Source organism: Pseudorasbora parva, chromosome 3 (genome assembly GCF_024679245.1).
Source record: "Pseudorasbora parva isolate DD20220531a chromosome 3, ASM2467924v1, whole genome shotgun sequence".
Lineage (NCBI taxonomy): Eukaryota > Metazoa > Chordata > Actinopteri > Cypriniformes > Gobionidae > Pseudorasbora > Pseudorasbora parva.
In genome coordinates this window covers 49049579-49066784 of record NC_090174.1, presented here as the reverse complement: position 1 = coordinate 49066784, position 17206 = coordinate 49049579, and the positions used below count along the sequence as shown (strand labels likewise).

The following is a 17206-nucleotide window of genomic DNA, read 5'->3' as shown; positions in this document are numbered from 1 at the left end:
GTAAGACCTCCGTTCATCTTCAGAACACAGCTTTAAGATATTTTATATTTAGTCCGAGGGCGTATGCAAGTGTATGCACACTATACTGTCCATGTCCAGAAAGGGAATAAAAACATCATCAAAGTAGTCCATATGTGACATCAGTTAGTTCATTAGAATCTCTTGAACATCGAAAATACATTTTGGTCCAAAAATAACAAAAACTACGACTTTATTCAGCATTGTCTTCTCTTACGAGTTTGTTTTCAACCCTCAAATAAAGATTCAAACGGTTATGAATCAGTGTACTGATTCATGATTCGGATCACTTATCAAACGGACAAACTGCTGAAATCACGTGACATTGGCGATCCGAATCATGAATCAATACGCTGATTCATAACCATTCAAATCTTTATTTGAGGATTGAAAACAAACACGGAAGAGAAGAAAATGCTGAATAAAGTCCTACTTTTTGTTATTTTTGGACCAAAATGTATTTTCGATGCTTCAAGAGATTCTAATGAACTAACTGATGTCACATATGGACTACTTTGATGATGTTTTTATTCCCTTTCTGGACATGGACAGTATAGTGTGCATACACTTGCATATGCTCTCGATCTAAATGTGAAATATCTTAAACTGTGTTCTGAAGATGAACGGAGGTCTTACGGGTGTGGAACGACATTAGGGTGAGTCATTAATGACATCAATTTCATTTTTGGGTGAACTAACCCTTTAAGTGTCTCTGTGCTCAGTTGGGCTTAAAGTATTTCAGTATGTTATTACAATGGCTGCCTTTAGCAGTGTTCTTCTTGTCTTTGGTATTGGAGGATTTATGCAAGTGTTTGGCTGAGATTTTTAGGACGGGCCTCTGCTGTTTCCATTCTGTCAGTAACTCCCTTTGCACATCAGCAGGAAGTTGTGAGAATACATAAGGGTCCACATTTGCAGGGATGTCTGACTGAGGTGCCTCAGTGGTGGGTGGGATATCATGACTTGCTGTGTCTTTGATGAGCCCAGAATGAAATTCCATGGTGGACTGAGCAGATGACAAGGCCTTGTCGAGTTCATAGTTATGAGAAGCAGAATTTCTGCTATAATTCAGTGCTGACTCACAGCGTTCTGGTGTTCTTGGGTGGTTAAAAGTCAACGTGGAATGATCTACTGCGTCGATACTTTCAGAAGAGGTGTCAGCGGGTCCGTAAATTAGCTGTGCAGATTCTTTATTTTGAAAACTGGTAATAAGCTCCATTTGAATGTGTTCAGGAAGGAGTTTGAATACTTCTGGATCAACACCTGGAGGCAGCTTGGAACACGAAGTCTCCTCTGCAACATTGCTCATACAAGACTCTTTAGTGTTCATGTTTGTGACTCGTGGGTGGTCAGAAACAGGTTGCCTGTGAGATATGGGGTTGATTAAAGGTGGCTGTGTTTGTGATTTTTGGGTTGGAGATATCGATGTGTGTTTTATTGGTTTCTTGCTGTTCCATGTTTTATCTTCTTTATGTAAAACATCTGATTGAGTAAACTGGGAATTTGCAACAGACTCACAGAGATCAGGTTCCACCTAGTGACAATACAAAAAGACAGATTATGTTAACTGTTGATGTTTTCAAGTATAAAAAGTGTAATACATAGTTGGCAGGTAACAAGACCTCATCTGTAACTGCAGTTATTCAATAATAAATAAACGAAATATTTAAAGGGGGGTGAAATGCTGTTTCATGCATACAGAGCTTTTTACACTGTTAAAGACTTGGATTCCCATCCTAAACATAGACAAAGTTTCAAAAACTAATGTTGGACGTTTGATTGAGTATTTCTGTGTCAAAAATACTCCTTCCGGTTTCTCACAAGTTTCAGAGAGTTTTTTTCGAGTATGGGTCGGCTTGACGTCGATAGAGCGGAAGGTCCTTGTATGGGCTATACGGGCTCTTCTCCCGGGCGAGAGAGGAAATGCACGCCCATAAACACTCTCAGTTCGCGCCACGCTCCACTTTATTCCTATGGGCGACTTCAACGCTTCAGCACAGCATTCCGGGAAGGCAGCGCTGCATTTGAACCGATTTGAACACAGAAATGACGGGAAGCTTCACAACATCGCTTCAGTCTCATCGCAAAGTGGATCTCCACGGTCACTGCTGTCACAGGACTTCACCAAATCATACCAAAGAAGTGTTTTTGACGGAGCGGTCTGAGCGATAAAGGTTCAGTCCTGCTTTGGAAGCAGCCGGTGAGTAAAACTGCTTCAAATGTCTGTGCTGTTGGCTATCGTCGCATGAGTAAACATCAGTAAACGACACGATCGCGTGCTTCGTCATTCAAATGCGCTAACGGTTACTCCATTGTTGTTCTATGTATAACGTTACACTAGTCTGACGTGCAAAACCGTTTTGCTTGCTACTGCTGAGGTTTAGTCGCATATTAGTCCATAAACCGAATCATGTCCTCATAAACCACGAGTAAACACACACAAATGTTGACAGGCCACTAAATACAGTACATACCACAGAGACGGACGTCCTGCTGTTGCCGTTTCTCCTGTTCAATTTATTTCAGCCTCCGAATGATTCTGGACCATTATCTGTATTAGCTGAATCTGATCGATAGCCATGGGTTTCTCCACGCTTGAGGACGTCACCGCTTAGTGCGCACTCGTCATTCTTTAGCTCCACCCACACGATACGCCTTCAGGCGCTCGTTTTTTTCTGGAAAGACTCGGTACAGCCTATCTTTCTTTTATAAATATAATAAAACTAAAGACTTTTTGGAGTTATGAAGGATGCAATAATACTCTATAGGTACTCAAGATTGACATGAGATTGACTGAAACAAAGAAGTGTTTCACCACCCTTTTAAAAGGTAAGTCTGCTGTAATAAAGGTTTGAAAACTATTTTAGAAAACTATTTAATTTAAAAAAAATGCTGTTCTTTGACAACTGATTTAGTAGTGACATTTTCAATTCTGATAATAATAAGCAACATATTAGAATAATTTGGACAATGACATCATATGTCAGCCTAGTGCTGGGTAAATTCATTGTGTTTAAAAAACTTTATGCTGTGATGTACATGGGTGAGGGGGTAATGCCAACATTTATGGTTTAACTTGTTAATGTTTGGTAAGGAGAATAGCAACCCATTGGCTGTTTTAAATTTTTATTTACTTAATTACTTTATTGTTAATTTGAATAATATAGCACATGTTAGATCTGATCTTTCAGGACCTGGGGCCTATTGCACAAAACTAGGATAAGGGATTAAGCCAGGATATTTTGGTAATCTTGACATCTGCATGCAACATTTAGTACACCACTGTTGTGTAAACGTACCCTGAAGGCACACTAACACCAAGAACGATAACGAGAATGAAAGATAACTGTATATTAGTGGAAAAATTGAGCCAGGATCACCAAGATATCCCGGCTTAATCCCTTATCCTAGTTTTGTGCAACAGGCCTCTGTAGTTTGGAGACGGGATCAGGTGTGTAGCACAGAGCTTGCTGTCTGATTGATCATACCATTTTCCAACATGGGGAGAGATGTGGGTCTTATGAAGTGATTAAATGTTTTTTTCTGTTTATAAGTTGGGTTTGTTTGTAGCATAAGGAGGGGGATTTAAGATATGAATATTCAAAATGTACTTATAATATTGATGTAATGATTTTTTGCTGTGTAGTTCAGTGATGAATGTTACCAGAAAAGGTCCCACCCCTGTGACAATGGATTATCCCACTAGTGTTTGGCGGGAAATTTAACTATTTAAGCCATTGGCCCTATCCCAAATGGCACATTGTGGCCCTGTCCCAAATGGCACACTTCATGTGCACTTTCGGTCTTGTGGACTTACAATGGCCATTGCGTGCACGTGTCCGTTAAGTCCACAAGACCGTAGGGTGTCCCATTCGTCATATAAGTTTAAAGAAGGTTGCTCGTGAGCACCCCCTTTGCGGCTGCTATGCACCCTCGATACGCACTTCAGCTGAGCCCACAAGTTTGCGAGCTACGCAGAGGACTTCTAACCGGCAGTCAAAGCAGCATTATGTCGTGAAAATGTGGACTCAGAGGAAAACCGTGAGGGTTTAGGATGCCATTTGGGACAGGGCCTGTATGTGCACTTTCAGTCTTGTGAACTTACAATGGCCGCTGCGTGCACGTCTCCGTTAAGTCCATGAGACCGCAGAGTGTCCCAGTTGTCATTTTAAGTCTCAGAAGGGTGCTCGCGAGCACCCCCCCCCCTACGGCCATTATGCGGCATCGATGCGCACTTTTGCCGAGTCCGCACTGGTGTGGGTTACGCAGCGGATTTCTTTCCGGCAGTCAAAGCGGCCTTATATTGTGAAAGTGCGGACTCAGAGGAAGACCGTGATGGTTTAGGGTGACATTTGGGACAGGGCCATTGTCTGAGTTTGTTATGGGGGGGTTGTTGCATTCCGTATACTGTGCAAAGTGTTTGACCGTGTGTCTGAGGTGAGACAATAGAGTTTGTTCCTGTGGATATAATATGCCACTAGGCATTGTTTAGTGCCAGATTTTGCTGCTCAAAGCATTTTGTTTTGTGTTTTTAGCACAAGTATTAGTTCAATTAAGTTTATATTTTTTTGTTTTGTTTTTGTTTTGTACTTTAATTTTTGAAATGCCATAAATAAACCACATCTGGCATTTGGGAAACTACCCTTTTGTTGTACTAAGCCTTCCTATCATCCTCCTGGCCTCTCAGCAATTCTCTACATGACACACACACACTACATATATATATAAAAATATATATATATATAAATATATATATATATATATATATATATATATATATATATACACACAAATATTAAATATTAGTCTCTAATAAGCGAGGAAAATCGTATGTCCTGACCTGGTGTTGAGATGTCACTTGTGATGTTGTAGGAGATTTGTGTGTGAAGAAAGAGGCGATGGAGCTTTTGCTGGAGCTTTTAGCCTGCAGGTTACTAAAACACACATTCAGCAGGGTCAAATGGAACGGTTCACGCGTGTCCACCATTTTATGAAAGAGCTTTACTGACAATGACAGTAGCTGGGGCACAGCCTCACTGTTTCCTAAGATAAAGAAAGGCAAATGTTTGAAAAATCTGTTGATGTCACAATCATCTCAATACTGTTTATTAGAATTTGTGTGAATTGTGAAATACTTTGTGCACATACAGTAAAGGTATGCAAAAGAGCAGAACTGTACCGCATGTGATCTTGAGCTTGGTGTGGTTGGGTATAGGACACTGTCGGCTCTCTCGACTGAACCAGCGATTAGTGACTGTGTATCGGCGAATAGTTAGTCTGAATGTGTGTGGCTGCCTGCCGTCTTTGAGCATCCTAGAGACAATTTAAAAAGAAACGAACTACAGACATGCCAAACAAAAGTCTGATGTGTTTTACTGTACCCTGATATTGTAAAATATATTAAGTTTCACCTCTCAGTCAGGCTGGTGAGTAGTTCCTCAGTTTTCTTCACAACTTCCTCTAGTGTTGAAATTTTCTTGAATGAGTCCTCGTCGCTGAGAGACTGAAATATATAATTTACCTTACATATGATTTTAGCTTTCATGCAGCATAGGAAATCAGAGCTTCAAAAATGGTTATGCTTCACAAATATTTGGATATATATACACTGTTGTTCAAAGTTAATAAAATTAATAATTTTATTTACCAAAGATGCATTAAACTAATCAAAATAATATTACTGTTTGTACTGCAAAAAAATTGTGACACCAAACAATAGTTTATATACAGGTATGATAATATGGACAAGCAACCTTGACATTTAACTTTTTACAGGTTTTGAATGACAAGGTTAAATAAAATCATAAAGAAATTTGAGCAAATCAGCATGTTAGAAAGATTTCTGAAGGATTGGGTGACCCTGAAGACTGGACTGCTAAGAATGTTTTGCTATCACATGAATAAATTACATTTTTAAATATATATTAAAAGTGAAAAGCTATATGTCACAATATGTCTGTTTCTACTGTATTTTTAATCACATAAATGCAGCCTTAATAAATGAGCATGATTTAAAAAATAAATGAAGACTACAAAAAAGTACAATATTTATTGTTACTTTTCCCTTTGAGCTTCTCTCTATCTCTCAAGCTTACTCTTGACACTGGCATTATGGTAATGCAATTATTGTTGGCTTTTGTATAATAAATTGAGAATGAACGTGTCTGCCTAAATGACTACATGTGCATATAAAATGTAATGTAATTCATAAACAAAGCCTCCAATCTCCCCCATTCTGTTGTACCTTGCCCTGTGCGACCTATAATAATAATGGCGAATACCTGAGGAGGACCTGCCGCCGTGACTGGAGACTCATCTATGCCACAGGCGAGGTTTTGAATCCTTTTAGCGGTCACTTCACCGAACTCTTTTGCCAGGTCAGGCAGAGGATATAACTGTAGATCTTTCACACTGACCAGACCCAGAGCCTTTAGCTTCTCACGTGTCTTGTAACCAATCCCTGTGAACACAGCCATTGCTTACAAAATATAAACAGCATATGGCATGCGATGGGTGAGTTTATGTTTCATCTTACCAGGCACTCTGATTAGTCCTGTAAGGCTGCTCATCAGCTCAGCAGTGCTGTATGGCAGGAGGGTGGTTTGCTGGTTGGGTTTAAAGGTGCCTGACACCAGTTTGGCCAAGAGTTTGTTGCTAGCAATGCCAGCACAGCCTGTGAGTCCCAGCATGTTGAAGATGGCTTGTCTCATCTCAGCTGCTATCACAGAGCCTACAGCCAGTCGGGCATTCTCCTCATCAACTGCCACACCTAGTGATGAGCATGATGATTTTGTAATGAAATCTCTAGCAATTCTCCAATTGAACACAAGGAACAAAAAGAAAAATACTATGCTGAATTCTTCTAATTCATTAACTACTACTTATGGGGTCTAAAACAGCAAACTTTGAACGACTAGTCTAGATTTGTAGCCAATGGCCTACAGCCACCGTACTTGCTCTGACTCACATTCATGTTTATATATGTGTCCACTGAAGGAGAGATCTGAAATATAGGTCTCCTTCAGTCTTCTCTCCACCATTTCTGTAACATCCATGAAGTTTTCATCAAAGCCCAGCCGCTCCACTAGGGGGCAGTATGACATCAGCAAGTCTTGGGGAGATAAAGTCAATGTCTGGTTAATAAGCAGAAAAGTAGAATTGTACGACTTAATACGTCACACAAAGATACACTTCGGTTCAACAGTTTGGAGTGGGTACATTTTTAATGTTTTTTTTTTTTTCAAAACTACAGTAAAAACAGTAATATTGTGAAATATTATTACAATTTAAAAGAACAGCTTTCTTTATATTATATATATATATATATATATATATATATATATATATATATATATATATATATATATATATATCACATGATCCTTTAGAAATCGTTCTAATATTCAGTTTTTGTGTTAAAGAAACATTTCTTATCAATGAAATAAAAATATTTTGTAACTACATTGTCTTTACTGTCATTTTTGAGCAAATTCAGTGTGTGCTAAATAAAATTATTAATAAAAAACAACTTTTGCATGATAGTATATAAATTATGCAAATATAAAGACCCCCCCATTTCTTATATATATATATATATATATATATATATATATACACACACACACTATTTGTTATCATAATTATATATAATACATATATAATAAACAATGATATATATATATATATATATATATATATATATATATATATATATATATATATATATATATATATATAATATACAAATATATATACTTTACTGTGTAATAAAAAATTATGATCTTACCAGTGACTTTGTAGGAGATCTCTCTGTAATGGGTGAGATCTTCTCCTTTCACTAGCACAAGCTCTGGGCATTTCTCCACTGCATCCGTCACTGACATCAGCTTGGTCACGCCATGCTCTCTTGCCACATAGTTACATGTCACAATAATGTATTTCTGCTGTATCCCTAAGAGGCCAAAGATGTAGACAGAGACAAGTATGACATTAAATATGTAAGAAGGATAGGAAGGAATTTTGACGAGTTGGTAGTTGGTTAAAATATTTATTTATCTATCACCTGTGCACATTTGTATATTTTTGATCGCATTTGTTTTGCAAGAACCATTAGTGTTTTTGTCTTTATCATCTCAGTAACTGCACCAAGATATATATTCTTATATGTATGATGTATATTTAGTAAAAAAAAATTGTAACGTTTATATTCTGAGCCTGTGATGTTTTACCAAGAGGTTTGGTTCGGAGGGCTGGATTTCGGATCATCTCAACTTGTGCATAGAAGCAGTCTAGGTCAAAGTGCAGAATCACTCTTTGGCATATGGAAGTAACTCTGTTTTTGATACTTCCCTCTGAAATATAAAATCAAATAAGGACAGTTAATCCAGTCTATTCATATTGCAGTAAGGTCTAAAGCTGTCATGAGTCATTAAGCTGTACATATAGAGACTAAACAAGCATGTGTACCTTGTCCTTGAGTAAATATTGTCTATAATATTCATGCAATGCTTAAACAGATATAATGAAGTTCACATAGTTGTCCAGTTAGGAACCAAAGGTTAGAAACCCACCCGTCTCCAGCATGTCTGACTCTAAGCTGCGATCCCAGTCATTATTGTCTCCCTCCTCATCCGTGTCCATCTTCACTATAACGCAGGAGACAGATATGTAGTTATATGATACACACAAACAAATTAAAACAACACTTTTAATCAACAAAAGCAAAAAATGTCGCCACTAATAATCAAAACATAACCCCCCTGGCTAACATTTGCTGCCATTTTACTGCCACCTATAGGTCTGGAGCAAACTACACGGTCACATTACATTATACAAAATATAATAAATTGGTTTAAATGGATAGTAAACCAGCGGTTTTATTGTATGTATTGCTATCTGTGCAAAACAGAAATTAAATAAATCATAATATAGATATAAATAAAATAATGAATAGTTAATCATATTTGGAACTGTTTAAACCAAACTGTTACTTTAATTATATAATAGTAATAGTATATAGTATATATAGCATATAATAGTAGTAGTAGTAGTAGTAGTAGTAGTAGTAGTAGTAGTAATAATAATAATAATAATATTAATAATAATAATAATAACAACAACATATGTTTATATAAACACACTGTACAAACGCATACTAAAATTGTTATATTATAACACAAAATATACATAAAAAATCTTAATGTAGGCATTATACCTTTTAATTAGAGTGCATTTTAAAATAAGCAATTATATAAAGTAATACATCCAAATTATATAAATCATAAAATAAGCATATGTAATCAATTTAATACGTTTTAAACGTAGCATTAATTTAATAAAATACCATGGATATTTAAGCATATTTAAAACATATATTAACAATATTTTTTAAACTATAAAACTGACCCAGTTACATAAACTGTTACTTTGCATTCTGGGGGCATTTATTTTGAAAATTGATGTTTCGTTTCGTCGCCACTTTCAAAAATAAAATAGTGACTCTCCTTTTGAAAGTTCAGTTTTTATCTAAACCATTTATGTGTGGAGTCCAAATACACTTTCACTCATGGTTTTAGGGGGGAAACGCATATCTGTGATGGCAGGGTATTAGTGACTGTCAATTATTTTGCTTTACGTTATTATGAAAGGAGGAAACAGTGAGACTTCCTCACCACAATGACTCACAGCGTCTGACTGGCGCGTCAGAGCTCGGAGGAGCAGCCGCTATCTCCATTGACTCCTGACCTGTCCTGTCTTTTGAGTCATGTCGTTTCGGAAAGCGATCAGTCTCGCGTGCGGGATTGCCGGCGGATCCGCGGTGCTCGTGTGCGCGGCGGTCACGGCAGATAATCACGGGTACTTCGGAGAGCGATGCAGATTCAGAAGGACTCTGGCTGCCGTGTACGCAGCGCAGCCTGCGGCATGGCCCACTACGAACGGATGGGATAATAATTGGGACAAGTAAGAAACAAAGGGTTATTTCCGATTGGTTACTGTAAACTTACTTTGTATTTCAAGGCATCTGGAGAAACATAATGGCACTACAATGGTACCGCCGCTGGTCGTTGATGCCCTACGCATCAATCCTTGTAATATATAAATTTGGGTTTTGGTTAGTGTTATGGGGCAGCCTTAGGCCAAATGCCTTGATCAGTGGGGGGATAATTAATGTATCATCCAGTTTAAGGATGGATTTTAAAACCATTGGCTTTAATCCCAGGTCTTTGACTGCATTTGGCACTGATTGAAATGGTGTCAGTCAGTCAGTCGTGTCACTCATCTTGTTGGCTCAGGAAGTTAGCATTAGACCTGGTTAATTGTCACTAATATAGTTTCTTCTTACATAAAGTGCTTTCTCATTAGATAATTTGTTAGTAAGTGTCTGCCAACTGATGTTTTAAATCTCAGATATGCCCTTGTATTATATTAAGAATCTGGGTATAAGTTTAATCGTGGGGATCAAATTGACCCTAACTTTCGTCAAATTTCGTCAAATTAATAAAAAATGAGGAAACTATGAAAATAATAATAATAATAATAAAATAAATCAGTTCTTCTAAAAAAAAAAAGAGAGAGAACATATTATTTTTAAAACTATCTTAACATTTTCAAAACACCTTTGGTTTATAAACGTTGAATATTATACATGGTATTGTAGTTATTTTTAAACTGACAAATTATACCTTAAATACAGTATACGTTTCTTCAAATAAAAGCTTCATAAAATAGAAAAATGTAAATTGAAATACACTTAGGGCTAATTTACACTGCACCAACAGATGTTGATTAATGCAGATCACCAGATTAGATGGCATCACTTCGCAGACATTTCATAACCTGATAAATATGGAACATGTTCAATTGGAGATGATGTCTGACCAATGGCAATATGCACACTGATCCTGAACGGACGAACATGTCTGTTGGTGTTGGTCATCGTCTTTTTAATCATCAGGTTTCTCCCAGTATAACTCAACCATTAACACTGCTGTAGTAGCGTATTGTTTATATTTACTGCAGTAACCACCATTATCATTGGTTACTAAATTGGGTGGGCCTAATTTGTGTTTTGACTCTTTCAGACGTGAGCCCTCCTCTATGGTGAACGGGAAGAGAAAGGAGAGTGCTGGTGACAGCGGGAGTCTAGATGTGGAGAACAACAAACCAAAGGCCACACGCCACATCTTCCTCATCCGACACTCTCAGTACAACCTCAAGGGGGATGGAGATAAAGAGAGGGTCTTGACGCCTTTAGGTACTGATCCCTCAGCATATATTAAAATGATAGAGATTTTGAGCCTAATCCATTAAATGTTACATTAGACCACCAAATTGATCACATGCTGGTTATGCATGGTTGCAGGACGTGAACAGGCTGAGTTTACAGGACAGAGATTAGAAGCACTCGGTTTGAAGTACGATGTACTCATCCACTCCTCCATGACCAGAGCAACAGAGACAGCCAACATCATCAGCAAATACCTGCCAGGTACAGGCTCAATCTTGGATTAAACCATTCAGCTAAAAATTCAGGGGTAAAAATAGGCCAGTGTGATTTATTTTGTTCAGTTGAGTTTAGGGCTGGGCGATATGGCCCAAAAAATTATCACAATATAATTTTCCATATCATTCGATATCGATAAATATCACAATAAATGTAAAATCTTTATTTCTTTAAAGTTTAAAGGCATATTTTTGCTCCTGAGTTGAAAGATGTAGAAAACAGACAGTTAACTGTGGTTTTAAACTATCCTTTATTGTCAAAACATTGTCAAACTTCCCAAACAGGTGAACAATTTATTAAAACTGAGGTAGATTTTATTTATTAAAATATGAATTGTGGTAAGCATTTTTTTACTCTACACTGTATATCAATTATATCATTACTTAATTGTGTAAGTAGGCTTGTAAAACACTAAAAATGCAAACGGGCAAAAAAAAGAAAGAAAAGCGTTTTAAGTTAAGAACCATTTTGAGTCCCCCCTCTCTTGCCTCACAGTGGATTGTTCCACCATGCATCGCTCTCTCTCACACACACTCACACGCCCAAACACACACACCCATCTCACCGACACACACACCTCACCGACAGTGGGCCGGTCGGGAGAGGAGGGAGAGAGCAAAGTTCAGTATTTGTGGATCTCCAGTAAGGGCTGTCTAGTCTATTTCATTAATTTTAAACATTGGATGAAATTATTTCTCTTTTGATACATGCGATGGCGAGTCATTAATACATCACCAAAGACAAACAATTATAATAACGATGTTAGTGTGATTATACTTTGGTAGCGTTAGCTTGCAAGTCACCCACTACAGCTAACAAGGTGATAAGCCTGCTGTGCGTGAATGTAGTTAATGTAGATTTACCGCTGTGTTGGGATCAATGTTATCTGGAAGAACTTCGAAGAATAATTATAATTTTATAATTTATAATTTTAATAATAAAATTCTGCGTGGTGAACCTATGATAAGCAGCCAACGTACCTCGCTCTGTTTGATGTTGGATGGGATCGCCGAAATATCTCCAAACCACTGAAGTTGAGCGAACTAACTTGTCAACGATATCTGTGTCCTCTGAGCTAGTCGTGAGCTCTGAGTTTTCTTCACTATTGCTCATTTTTCTCTCTACGCTTCACTCCGACCCTCAAACCTGTCAGCCACTGACTGTAAACAACAGCGCGTGCAGCACCCAGAAGCCCGGTCTGCAATACGCATGCACCGCTTTATGCATAGCGCGTAAGCATTATATCGAGAATTAATCGAATCATTATCGTTTTATCGAGGAAAATTATATAGTGATAATTATCGTTATCGTTTTATCGCCCAGCCCTAGTTGAGTTCTTACATTATCCCAAATGTTTCTATTTGTAAATTTGTAAAGTGTGATAATTGATATTTTAACTAAGGAGCCGGGACGTCTGAGGGAATCGCCTGTCAATTGTGTTATATCTGTTACCCTCGGTTTATTTGGCAGAAACGCTTTACTCTTAGCAGTGTGCAACAAGTGTCACAGCAGTTGCCGAGCGAACACACAGAGAAAGTCATAACATCATTTTAAACATACGTAAATGAATCTAAAATGATAAACAGAGCAGAGTTACCTCATACTCATGACCGGAAATGCGGAAGTAGTTCCGGCGACTGTATCCCGTCCCGTCATAAAAAAAGTCCCGGTGCTCGTGAGCCGTGTGTTGCTCAACAATCGCTTCTTTTCCACTGGCTGTGAGTTGAAGACCACATGTCCCATGATTCTGCGCTTAAACTTGCCGGCATCAAACTACGCCTTTGTTGTGAATAGGCGCCCTCTAGCGGACAGAATAAGAACATAGTGCAGCTTTAATAAATGACATTAAACTAAAAAGCAATTCCTAGAATGTGTGCTAAATGTTATGAATTGATGTTTCATGTTGTAAAGTGCTGCAATTGTAGAGATTCAGAATGGTTGGTTATTTATTTCACTTCTGACCCGTGTGTATGTTTTAGGTGTGGAGCTTGTAAGCTGTGATTTACTGCGAGAGGGTGCGCCCATAGAGCCCGTCCCACCTGTCACTCACTGGAAACCAGAGGCAGTGGTCAGTGCAAAACGCTCTTACTTAGCCCATCATCACCCATTTGAAGTCTATTAGTCCTCATGTTTTGATTGTCTTTGTGTGTTGAGTTGAGTCGTTTCTGTTGATGACGCAGGTCATAACAGAACACACTTTGAATGTTACTGCTGGCATACAAACCCCACAATGAAACCATCTCAAATCTCTTCACCATACATCAAACGCTCCTTTTGTTACTTTAGTTATTTTTCTGCTGGTTACCCTAAAGCCTGATGTCTGAAATGTTGTTTGATAAAGAATGTTGAGTTTGATTTTGTCGTGGGTGCACCATGGAGTCCTTCCTGTCCTCACGTGGGTGGTTGTGAAACTCTTGTGCTGGTTTCAGCAGTACCATGAGGACGGCGCACGGATCGAGGCAGCGTTCCGCCGCTACATCCACAGAGCCGACCCCAAGCAGAAGGAGGACAGCTACGAGATCATCGTCTGTCATGCTAATGTCATCCGCTATTTTGTGTGCAGGTTTGTTTGCTTGCTACTCAGTCCATTCTCTTTATTCTTCTTTTTGTGCTCTTGAAAGCTTTTATGAAAACCTTAAATAGTCTGTCCATTTAAAAAATGCAACCGTAAGTATGCTTTGATCGCTTTGTATTATGCGCACGTGGTTGCAAAAGTTTTGTGGAAGCTCATTTCTGCTACATAAGAAAAAAAAAGATTTGGTAAGTGATAAATGGTGGATTTAAAAAAAAGTCAAAAGTCAAAATGATGAGTTCAAATTCATAATTGTGTGAATTTTTAACATCATAAATATACTTTGTGATAATTATATTGCTGTCAAATTGATTAATCACATTTAACAAAGGGTTTTGCTTATATAATATGTGTATATATGTTATATAATATGTGAGCATAAACATACATATAATATATATAAACTTTTATGTTAGATGCCATTAATCGATTTGACAGCACTAGATCATTTGTAAATTTTAGCTCATAATTATGATGCATCTCATAAATTCCTTTTGACTTTTCATGTCATAATCATGTGCATGTTATTCTTTCCTTATGTACCAGAAATGGGATTCCATATTGAATATGCAGAATTCATAAACTCTGTTTGCAACCCTTTATCATTGATTCTTGCTTTGTCAAACATCTATTGTTGTTGCTCATACCTCTAACACTTAAACTTTAACAGTAGCCTGGTTTCCATTACAGATTTGCGCAAAACTTTTGCAATATTTTCTAAATGTCAATAAAAAGGATTGTGAAATGACAGCGTTTCCATTAACCGATGGTTTGCAACTAAAACTGAAATTTTTCCTCTCATGATATGCGTAGGTTTAGCTGTATCGCAGCCACCGCACTAGCCAGATTATTTTAATCAAAGGAGACGTATGCCTGGTATCCAAGCATTAATGACAAGGAAAGCCCCTTATACTTGGGAGCGCCACATATGAGGTGTTTCTTCCTCATATCTGCTTCGATGTCTTGATAAGTTGTGGCATTTCTTTGTTGTTTAGAATCCAGTATTACCATTGTCTTTTATTAGTTAAATAAAAAACGGTCCCGTCTTCTGTCCAAACATACCGCTTCATCTTTAAAGAATGATCAAATTTTATGCCAGGTGGCCTGTAAATTTCCACTGCAGTTTCACAAAATAATCCTTTTTCGAATTGCCTGGAATAACCACCTCGTGTGCGTAAAATCGTTTTTGCGATATATGGGAGTTTTTAAAAAATGTATGTGTTTCCATGGGCCGTATTTTCAATTCGCAATTTCAATTAATAGCATAGTTGTCTAATAGAATAATAGGGTAATTGAAACGCAGCTAGTGTTAAAGTTTAGCAAATGAAAAGCCAATTTTTTTTGAGTCAACCAATATCTAGAGACCATAAAATCATAAGAGACATGGGAGTGGGAACTAGAAACAACTCAGACCCTAGCAACTGCAAAGTAACATGATAAAAACCACATATCCACACTGTTAGAACTTTCCACAACACCCTAGCATCGTAATGTCACCTTTTGCATAGGTAAGGTCATGAGCTGCATTATTTTATTTCATAATGTTTCCTGAGGTGCACTTATGTTAGTATGATTTTAGCATATAAATGGTCATAATTTAGAATTTAAAGGTAATTTTCTACCCTGATTTCATCCCTCTGATTTAAATGCTCTGACGGAAGGGGCGTGTCTTCTGCGACACGTCAATGTAAACGTCCACTGCTATGATTGGCGAACGTCTTTGCATATGAAATAATGATTTCAACTCTATTTCTGCACTCACAAATGCTTTTATCATAACGAACACTTCAAACACGATTTAAATGAAAGATTTGTTGCACAGTGTAGACGGCCTATTTGATTATAAAGGGATTATTTTGGCACAAATCCAGAACTCAGTCACTATTATTAATTGCACTGTGTGATTGACAGCTCCAGCGTCTATAAAGGGAGTGTTCTTTGATCGGTTTCTGTATATAGTTAATCACAATTCAAATGATTTCCCACATAATCTGATCATTCACATGCCTTGTATCGTCAATTACATGCTGGTCATGGTTTAAACTGTTTCAAATTAAGTGTCTGTTAAACGTATGACTGTAATTGAAATGTGTTTGTCTCAGGGCTCTGCAGTTTCCTCCAGAGGGCTGGCTGAGGATGGGCCTGAACAACGGCAGCATCACATGGCTGACGATTCGACCCAGTGGCCGAGTGGCGCTCAGAGCGCTGGGAGACTCCGGCTTCATGCCTCCAGATAAACTCACCCGGACTTGATGTTCTTAAGCTAGACCAGCATGGCCTCATTACAACCTAGAACTGAATGATAACTAAGATGGACAGACGTTAGAGTTTCAAAGGGTCGAAAAATGTCCGTAAATGTTCTGCTGAACACTGTCTGAAATATGAATGTTGTTTTCGATTCACAAAATTCCAGAATACGGAATATGATCTCAAATCCACCACCTCTTACAGCTAGTTTAATAATCATCATACATGGCGGCAGTTTAGGAGAACATTGCTGATGAAAAATATCCTTTGCAACTCTATCATCTGATGCTGTGGTGATCTTCTCCGTAAGTGTCTTGGGTGTAATAATTTTGTATTTTTTAAAACAGACATGTTAAGGATTATTGATATTTCTCCAATTAGACACTCCTGTGCCATGCTTCGTCTGATCAATATCCGTGATGGAAAGTTGAAAAAAACCAGCAAGTGTACCTTTTTTATGTTTATAACGAGACGTCCTTTTCCGGGGGCATTATGGAAACTCTGGAGGCCTTGTTGAGGCAGTTGGTGTCTGTTTGCACTGTTTACGTGATTACGTATGTTTGTGATTGTTTTAGAGGCAAGGCGTGAGTTTGCTAAAATGTGAGAATCTTGCCATTGAGAGGTTGAGGATGACCCAGTATTAAAGTCTGATGATTGTTTGTATGCAAAGAAAACAGACAGTAAAAGTTTTTCATTAAGTTCAGTGTGTGTGTGTCATACTTCAGTTTTGACTTCATAAGTCATATTTCAGTTCAAAATTAAATTGAGCTAAAAAAAAAAGACCTGTATGATCAGGACATAAAGCCTATTTTAGGATCATAAGTAATTTTAGCATTTTCATGTTTTTTTTTTTCATTTAAATGTGC

General features: G+C 37.7%; 2 protein-coding genes across 5 annotated transcripts; one reads left to right on the top strand and one right to left on the bottom strand.

Annotated features, from left to right (window-relative positions):
• Nucleotides 1-659: 659 nt before the first annotated feature.
• On the bottom strand, nucleotides 660-8797 carry poli (polymerase (DNA directed) iota). 3 transcript variants are annotated; one of them, XM_067440256.1, is made up of 10 exons: nucleotides 8589-8797; nucleotides 8247-8369; nucleotides 7805-7969; nucleotides 6986-7129; nucleotides 6554-6787; nucleotides 6300-6478; nucleotides 5430-5521; nucleotides 5198-5331; nucleotides 4859-5061; nucleotides 660-1552 (listed from the first exon to the last, which is right to left on the bottom strand). In XM_067440256.1, exons 1-10 carry the CDS (start codon nucleotides 8656-8658, stop codon nucleotides 737-739), a joined length of 2160 nt encoding a protein of 719 aa, XP_067296357.1. In that variant the 5' UTR covers nucleotides 8659-8797; the 3' UTR covers nucleotides 660-736. The 3 variants fall into 3 exon arrangements, with proteins under 3 accessions (XP_067296357.1, XP_067296359.1, XP_067296360.1); XM_067440259.1 differs by having other exon boundaries at nucleotides 1414-1552; nucleotides 4859-4952; XM_067440258.1 differs by lacking the exon at nucleotides 8247-8369.
• A 740-nt stretch (nucleotides 8798-9537) lies between these two features.
• pgam5 (PGAM family member 5, serine/threonine protein phosphatase, mitochondrial) lies at nucleotides 9538-17038 on the top strand. Of its 2 annotated transcripts, none has more exons than XM_067439358.1 (6): nucleotides 9538-9978; nucleotides 11100-11272; nucleotides 11381-11506; nucleotides 13501-13589; nucleotides 13954-14084; nucleotides 16196-17038. In XM_067439358.1, exons 1-6 carry the CDS (start codon nucleotides 9782-9784, stop codon nucleotides 16344-16346), a joined length of 867 nt encoding a protein of 288 aa, XP_067295459.1. In that variant the 5' UTR covers nucleotides 9538-9781; the 3' UTR covers nucleotides 16347-17038. The 2 variants fall into 2 exon arrangements, with proteins under 2 accessions (XP_067295459.1, XP_067295457.1); XM_067439356.1 differs by having other exon boundaries at nucleotides 9541-9978; nucleotides 13951-14084.
• The last annotated feature ends 168 nt before the right edge of the window (nucleotides 17039-17206 follow it).

What these genes read in the sequence shown, in the direction of transcription:
- poli (XM_067440256.1), bottom strand. Translation starts at nt 8,658, where the DNA reads ATGGACACGGATGAGGAGGGAGACAATAATGACTGGGATCGCAGCTTA. An exon ending in GATCTCCTACAAAGTCACTG is followed by an intron (nt 7,130 to 7,804) that starts GTAAGATCATAA and finishes TATCTCCCCAAG; the next exon opens with ACTTGCTGATGTCATACTGC. An exon ending in CTCACCAGCCTGACTGAGAG is followed by an intron (nt 5,332 to 5,429) that starts GTGAAACTTAAT and finishes AATTGTCTCTAG; the next exon opens with GATGCTCAAAGACGGCAGGC.
- pgam5 (XM_067439356.1), top strand. Translation starts at nt 9,782, where the DNA reads ATGTCGTTTCGGAAAGCGATCAGTCTCGCGTGCGGGATTGCCGGCGGA. An exon ending in TGGGATAATAATTGGGACAA is followed by an intron (nt 9,979 to 11,099) that starts GTAAGAAACAAA and finishes TGACTCTTTCAG; the next exon opens with ACGTGAGCCCTCCTCTATGG. An exon ending in ACTGGAAACCAGAGGCAGTG is followed by an intron (nt 13,590 to 13,950) that starts GTCAGTGCAAAA and finishes TGCTGGTTTCAG; the next exon opens with CAGTACCATGAGGACGGCGC.